General features: G+C 33.0%; 2 protein-coding genes across 4 annotated transcripts; one reads left to right on the plus strand and one right to left on the minus strand.

The window, feature by feature from the left end:
• Window positions 1-618: 618 nt before the first annotated feature.
• LOC108695087 (RNA-binding protein with serine-rich domain 1-B-like) lies at window positions 619-2810 on the minus strand. Of its 2 annotated transcripts, XM_018204842.1 has the most exons (6): window positions 2740-2810; window positions 2423-2678; window positions 2198-2326; window positions 1674-1976; window positions 1336-1583; window positions 619-1134 (listed from the first exon to the last, which is right to left on the minus strand). In XM_018204842.1, coding segments are annotated over exons 2-6 (972 nt in total). In that variant the 5' UTR covers window positions 2425-2678; window positions 2740-2810; the 3' UTR covers window positions 619-844. The 2 variants fall into 2 exon arrangements, with proteins under 2 accessions (XP_018060331.1, XP_018060330.1); XM_018204841.1 differs by having other exon boundaries at window positions 2423-2753.
• Window positions 2811-4295: 1485 nt separating this feature from the next.
• LOC108695152 (DNA primase large subunit-like) lies at window positions 4296-6477 on the plus strand. 2 transcript variants are annotated; one of them, XM_018204914.1, is made up of 8 exons: window positions 4296-4371; window positions 4441-4604; window positions 4705-5042; window positions 5144-5371; window positions 5438-5587; window positions 5711-6086; window positions 6163-6321; window positions 6399-6477. In XM_018204914.1, the coding sequence occupies exons 2-8, from the start codon at window positions 4451-4453 to the stop codon at window positions 6422-6424; spliced, it is 1431 nt and encodes a 476-aa protein (XP_018060403.1). In that variant the 5' UTR covers window positions 4296-4371; window positions 4441-4450; the 3' UTR covers window positions 6425-6477. The 2 variants fall into 2 exon arrangements, with proteins under 2 accessions (XP_018060403.1, XP_018060402.1); XM_018204913.1 differs by having other exon boundaries at window positions 6163-6443.
• The last annotated feature ends 105 nt before the right edge of the window (window positions 6478-6582 follow it).

Genomic DNA, 6582 nt, shown 5'->3' on the forward strand with positions numbered 1-6582 from the left:
TTATATATATATACACACACACACACACACACACACACACATACATACACAATTTTTTTTATATATGGTCAAATAAAAATGGTTCACTTTGCTTAAAAAATATTTGTCTCAACAATAAGGATTCGCATATATATGTTAAATTTGAGTTTGCAGATGAAATTCCGAATCAAGTGTGTGTGTGTGTGTGTGTGTGTGTGTTACACACACACACACACACACACACAAACATACTTTATATGCAAAAAGTGAAAAAGACAAACATTCTGAAAAATTAAATCGATATTCTAAAATATGTATTTTATATCAGAAGAATTCCCCTCAAACTATTTGTCATACTTACATAGTTAAAAAATTCTTTTTGCTTTCCGTCTATATATATATAAAGTTAATTAAATCCCATGATCCATTTTTAGTACACCAGATGTGCGACTAAAAAGGTTAAACTAGAAAAAATACTATTGATTAAAAAAAAAACGATTACATTAAGTCTTTCTACAAATATTCTTTGTTTATCTTATGATAGTCTGAAAGAATAATGTTACAATAAGTTTATAATAACTTTTGAGGTGTTAACTAGTTTATAATAACTTGAGGTGTTACTACGAAAGACCATCAATACATGTTGCAAAATTAGTATATTTCAAAAGTGTGCTTTTCGAAACATAAAACTATTATGATATTTATAAACAAGTTTATGATCTTCATCAGCAAACGTATCTTACCATTATTAAAACGAAATTGTTACACATTAGTTTTTGAAGTGCAATAATTCAACTATACGACAATGTTGATCACGTTCAGTTCGATATCTTTTATATATATATACACATCGCGATAAAAACTGTTATCGAGAACTACTCGAGCTGGACCTTGTGTAACGACGATGTCGATGTCGTGGGTTTCCTGGTGGACTCCGTGATCGAGTTCTTATTCTACGCCGTGGTGGTCTTGGACTTCTACGACGATTCATAAGCGGTGAACGTCTGCGATAACGTGGCGGTGTGTTTCTACCACCACCTCCCCATCGTGGTGGTGCACGTCTTCCCATACCCGGGGACATACGTCGCATTGGTAACGGTCGAGGCTTCGGTAATAATACTGGAGCAGCCGTGATTTCTTGTCCATCTATTTGTCCTGTGAACAAATCAATGCAAAATGCATTAGTATGATGATAATAAAGTAATTCACTGAGAATGTGTTCTATTTGACGTTTGCAATAGCCAGCATCGTTTATTCTTGTTTATTTGATAAACAACAAAGATAAATGAAATCCAAGAGCATTGCAAACGTCAAATGAAACAAACGAAATGATAATGATATTAATCGGCGTTTTACCTCCATCCATATGTTTCATGGCATTTTCAGCTTCATCTGCAGTTTCAAATTCGACATAAGCAAATCCTCTTCCTTGATTTGGATGAAGCTTATCCAATGCAAAGTCGACCATCTTTATTTGACCATATGTCGAAAATATCTCCATGACATGATCTTTGGTAACATTCCGTGTTAGATGACCAATATGTATTTTTGTTGGTCTAGGAATCGGTGAACGCTCCCTACGCTTCCTACGAGGAGAAGGAGATCTGTAAAATAAAAAAAATGATTAGTAACTTACTAATTGATTATAAATGAAAGAGGAAAGATTAAAGTCAACTTTACAACAAATACATTACCTGGATCGTCCTTTTTGTTTAGCTTTTTCAGGAACAGTATTGTTTCCCTTCTTCCTTTCTTTATCACGGTCTCTGTCCTTGTCTCTATCTCTTTCCCTTTCTCTTTCCTTTTCTCTTTCCTTTTCTTTATTGTCATGTCTGCGTGAAGCATCAGCACTTTTGCTACGACTTCTTTTTCTTCCTCGATCTCTGGAACTAGCTGAAGAGCTAGGTGAACTACTGGATGAACTACTGGAAGAAGAGCTTGATCTAGAACTGCTGCCACTGCTAGAACTCGAAGATCCAGAACTGCTATCTGATGAGCTACCAAATATAATTTTACATATATTTATCAATAAAATAATAAATATTGAATAGTTACAGCTATCATTGAAGGAAAAGTCTAATTTTTTTCTCTCCAAGAGCTTTTGAATATGAAAAATTATTTCATTCAGATAGAGCCAAATGATTAGAAATCCATAATGAAGATTAAATTCGATAATAAATTTAAATTTACATACTTTTAATATTTTTACATTACTCACCTAGAACCACTACTGGAAGAAGAAGCCGCTCGTTTTTTCCGCTCTTTCTCTCTACCTCTCTCCTTCTTGTTCTCTTTATCTGTAGCTTCTGAGTCACTCTTGCCTGTACTGTCCTTTCGACTTCGGGCCCTAAATAATAAACAGTGAATGGAGGAAAAGAGAGAGAAGATTAAAATCTATATAAATATTACGTAATTGTTGACTGCATGTAATGAAGTTACTCACATAATTAGCAACGAGAGACTTTCCTGACTCCCGGAATGAAAGATCTCGGGATGAAAGTTTTAAGACGAAGCCGGATGATACGCCAACCGTATTAGCCGCAAGCACGCCAGAAATGGCGGACTACCGGGATACGAAGCCGACGTTACTTATGTTGAACGTTCTCTCACAAATAACACGTCTCACACGCTTGAAGTAACGTTAGTCGAAAGAGAGAAACGTCCAGATGAGATCTTGATTGACGTACGATGCTACCAAGCTATCGAATTATTTTATTAGAACACCTTGGCGCGCATTAAGAACAAACAATTACCACTTACATGAAACTGTCATGGCGCTGATGTCGCCAAAATTCGCTATCCGACGATCCAGCCCAACCCGTGTAGTGTGGCGTCAACCAACACATTAATGATTGCGTTCGGCTGCTTTCACATGCAGCATAATTTGCGTAATAAGGTTGAAATCTTAATATTTGGGTGTGTTTCCGATATTCACTGTTAGTGGCCTAGTTTCCACCGGGCAGGTTTAAACGGAATCAGAACCAACCAACTACAGTCGAGTATTCCCCTATTACAGTCGAACGACAGGGGAATATTCGACTGTAGTTGATTGGTTGTTACATTCTGATCCGGCTTAAACCCTCGATAGAAACTAGATCAGTGTTGAAACTATACACGTTATGTACGCTATATTTTCAGCACTAGCAGTGAATATTGAAACGCACCTTATTTAAGCCTTGCATAAAAGGCATAAGGAGTTAGGAATAAAGAATAAATAATTCTAACCTATCAGAAATAGGATACATCGGAATACACAGTTTCTGATAGGTTGAAATCGTTTATTCTTTATTCCTAATTCCTTTTATTGTAAGCAGAACTTTATTTCTGTTTCTAATATTTGTTCTACTGTCTTAAGTAACAACTAATCATATTTATTTGCTCAGCGAGCAAACTAGTTTTGTCGATTTGAATGCGGCCATCGTCTTTGTTTTATTATATCTCTTCTCTATCAATTTTTTTTCTGAATTTTCATTGAATATAATTTTATATTTATTAACAAATTATTTCTTTATATTGAATTTTTACAATGAGCCACAGACAAAGTTGCTAACTTGCTCCGAACGATTGAATGTGATTGGCTGGATCTACAAGTAACATTTAGTCGGTAAGCAGATTAGCCGCTTTGTTGACTTGAACGCGACCAATGTTTTTTTTTTTAGAATTTATTAAATTTTTATACAATAGCTGCGTTCAATAGACTCAACAGTTGAGCGAGCACTCGCTCGATGCTGTTGATGTATTCTTTTAGATAATCCAATCAGCATTTTCTGGAAGGATCTGGAAGAATCATCAATGGATGCATTCAGAACAACAACAATTGAGTATTCAATGAGCTCTTTTTGATTGGCATATTCCTAAAATATAGACCAATCAGATAAAAGAGCTCATTGAGCTCACTGAGCGTTTAATGAGCAGTTGTCGTTTTGAATGTATCCAATGGTTGTGTTCAGCAGATTTAACAGTTGATTGAGCGCTCGCTGCTATTGATGTATTCTTCCAAATCTAAAATACTGATTAGATGATCTAAAAGAATACACTGTTGATCAACTAGAATCAATTGTTGGTCCGCTGATATGCTAGTGGCTGCGTTCAGCAGAACATTTATTTTGCAAACTTGTTGGAAGTTTTCTTCGCACTGATTGAATTATACTTTTAGATAAAAGAATGATTCTACTTCAACAAACAATCATAAAACAGTTGCAAAACTGTTGTGTTCTGCTGAACGTAGCCAATATATTTTTACTTTTGTTAGTACTATAGAAGGGAAATGAACAGTCAACTTCCGATTTAGTAGTTATACGATTGGACGTTAGATTTCTCACTTGTCGCAATTACTTTTGAATCGCCTAGCTGTGCTTGCTACAAATTTAAATGGATAAAATGTTATGAGATGTAAGAATTAAATTAATCATTTGTTTATTTAACTTATTATTTTATTTTGTTCTTTTGATTTTATTCAAGTTCGAGTAATATGGTATCCACAATGACATTTCAAGTTCCTATTAAACTTTCATCGAGAAATCCTGGTGATTCGTATCCTCATGATTTACAATTGTATCGGAACGTACCATTTGGAGAGATAACGTTAGAAGAGCTACAAGAAATAAGTGAAACACGACTCAAAGGTTAATTCTGAATTTTGCTTATTTCCTTTTATTTAGCATATTGTTATTTATATATTAATATAATAATTTTTTTCATAATTAATGTTTTTGTATGTTGTAGTTCTTTCTTTAGTCGAACGTATCCATTTACAGAAACTGACAATGTCGGTATCACAACGCAGAGTTGCCTTGATTGAAGAGTTATACAAACAAGGACTAAACGAATTTGGAAGATTGATTAAAAGTTCTGGATGCAAATCATGCACTGACATGGATATACGTATTAGAAGAAGAGATCATATATCTCATTTTATGTTAAGGTCCACAGTTGTCTTCAATGAATCTAAAAAGCGCTGGTTTTTTAAGCAAGAAGCCAGGTTATTCAAATGGAGATTTTCTTCATTAGATAATGAAGGAATCAGGCAGTTTATGCACATTAATAATTTTAACTTTAGCCCAGTTAGTTATTGCTTGTTATAATATTATATATGTTATAATGTTATATAATATTTAGATATAACTTCAAATCTTGGATTGACAATATTTTCTGTTGATTCTAGATTAGCCAAAATGAAAAAGAAAATATCGGAGAACATCTTCATATGTCTTCTCCCAATATTAATGATATTGATAACACACAATTTTACAGGATACCTTTCTTTCATATAGCCAATTTAATTAGAAAACGTAAAGTTTTTGTTATGCAAGGTGAAGCTTTTGTACCCGAACAAGAAATGGCATTTGTGTTTGTGTCATATTTCCGGAGAACTCTTATATCAAGTTTTGAAGTATAATGTAATTACTATGAATCTGTCGATCAACTTACTATTTTCTATTCTGTTGTTATATTTCAGGTTGCACGTGAAGCTAGAGCAAACTTATATAATGATGAAAGATTTACTCATATCTTTGCTTATTTAGAAAATAATATTCTTACTCAAAATACTGTATCGGTACGAGAACAAGAGATGCAACAATATATTTCACTCGACAAGTTGGATGAGGTGAAAATTAATATTATAAGTGGTTTTGTATTATAATGACATGATATTAAATCTAATGAGCAATATCTTGTTATAAATTTTGACATGCTAAATCTTATTTTATAACAAATGATTTTACTGTAGCTTGCAGAAACTTCTTATCCTCTATGTATGAGAGTGCTTCACAAAGCGCTAAGGAAGAATCATCATCTTACACATGGTGGTAGAATACAATACTGTTTATTCTTAAAGGGCATGGGACTTTCTTTGTCCGATGCAATGACTTTTTGGAAAAATGAATTCATGAAAATAATGGACGATACTGCATTTAAAGAACATACATATTACATAAGATTTAACTATGGGAAAGAAGGTAGTCGTCGAGATTATCAGCCTTACAAATGCCTAAGAATTCTGGAATCAATTGTTGGACCTAGAGATTATCATGGATGTCCTTTTAAACATATGTTGCACGATACATTTGAAGAGGAACTTACTAATTGCGGTTTTAATGCGTCAGGTAAGTATCTCAATATTAATTTGTATGTAGAATCATGAAATGAATTCTTTTATGTATTAACTAATTTATTGTCTAGAGAGATCAGCAATAATGAAATTGTCCAAGGATGGTCAATATTTTGCAGCATGTAACAAATATTATGAAATTAAACATGACTGTCTTAACGATACCTTGTTTGAACATCCAAATATATATTTTAATGAGAGTATGAAACATCGCACTGCATATCATTATGGTGAGATTTATTTGATTTTATATATATCAAACAATTTACTATTTTGTATAAACTTTAAAATTATATTAAAATTAAAGGCTCGGAAACAGGAGATGCAGTTTAGTCAGAATCAGAACATTTGAAGAAGATTAGAACTATTGCAAGAAGTTAGGACCGTTGCAAGTTATATTTAATATTAACAGAATGTATATTTTTTATACAAATCCCTGAATGTAAATATATATATATATATATACATACATATATATATATATATATATA

This window comes from Atta colombica, unplaced genomic scaffold (assembly GCF_001594045.1).
Source record: "Atta colombica isolate Treedump-2 unplaced genomic scaffold, Acol1.0 scaffold126, whole genome shotgun sequence".
NCBI lineage: Eukaryota > Metazoa > Arthropoda > Insecta > Hymenoptera > Formicidae > Atta > Atta colombica.

What these genes read in the sequence shown, in the direction of transcription:
- LOC108695087 (XM_018204842.1), bottom strand. An exon ending in TCTTCCAGTAGTGGTTCTAG is followed by an intron (nt 1,977 to 2,197) that starts GTGAGTAATGTA and finishes TATATTTGGTAG; the next exon opens with CTCATCAGATAGCAGTTCTG. An exon ending in AAACAAAAAGGACGATCCAG is followed by an intron (nt 1,584 to 1,673) that starts GTAATGTATTTG and finishes TTTATTTTACAG; the next exon opens with ATCTCCTTCTCCTCGTAGGA.
- LOC108695152 (XM_018204913.1), top strand. Translation starts at nt 4,451, where the DNA reads ATGGTATCCACAATGACATTTCAAGTTCCTATTAAACTTTCATCGAGA. An exon ending in ATAATTTTAACTTTAGCCCA is followed by an intron (nt 5,043 to 5,143) that starts GTTAGTTATTGC and finishes TGTTGATTCTAG; the next exon opens with ATTAGCCAAAATGAAAAAGA. An exon ending in CTCTTATATCAAGTTTTGAA is followed by an intron (nt 5,372 to 5,437) that starts GTATAATGTAAT and finishes GTTATATTTCAG; the next exon opens with GTTGCACGTGAAGCTAGAGC.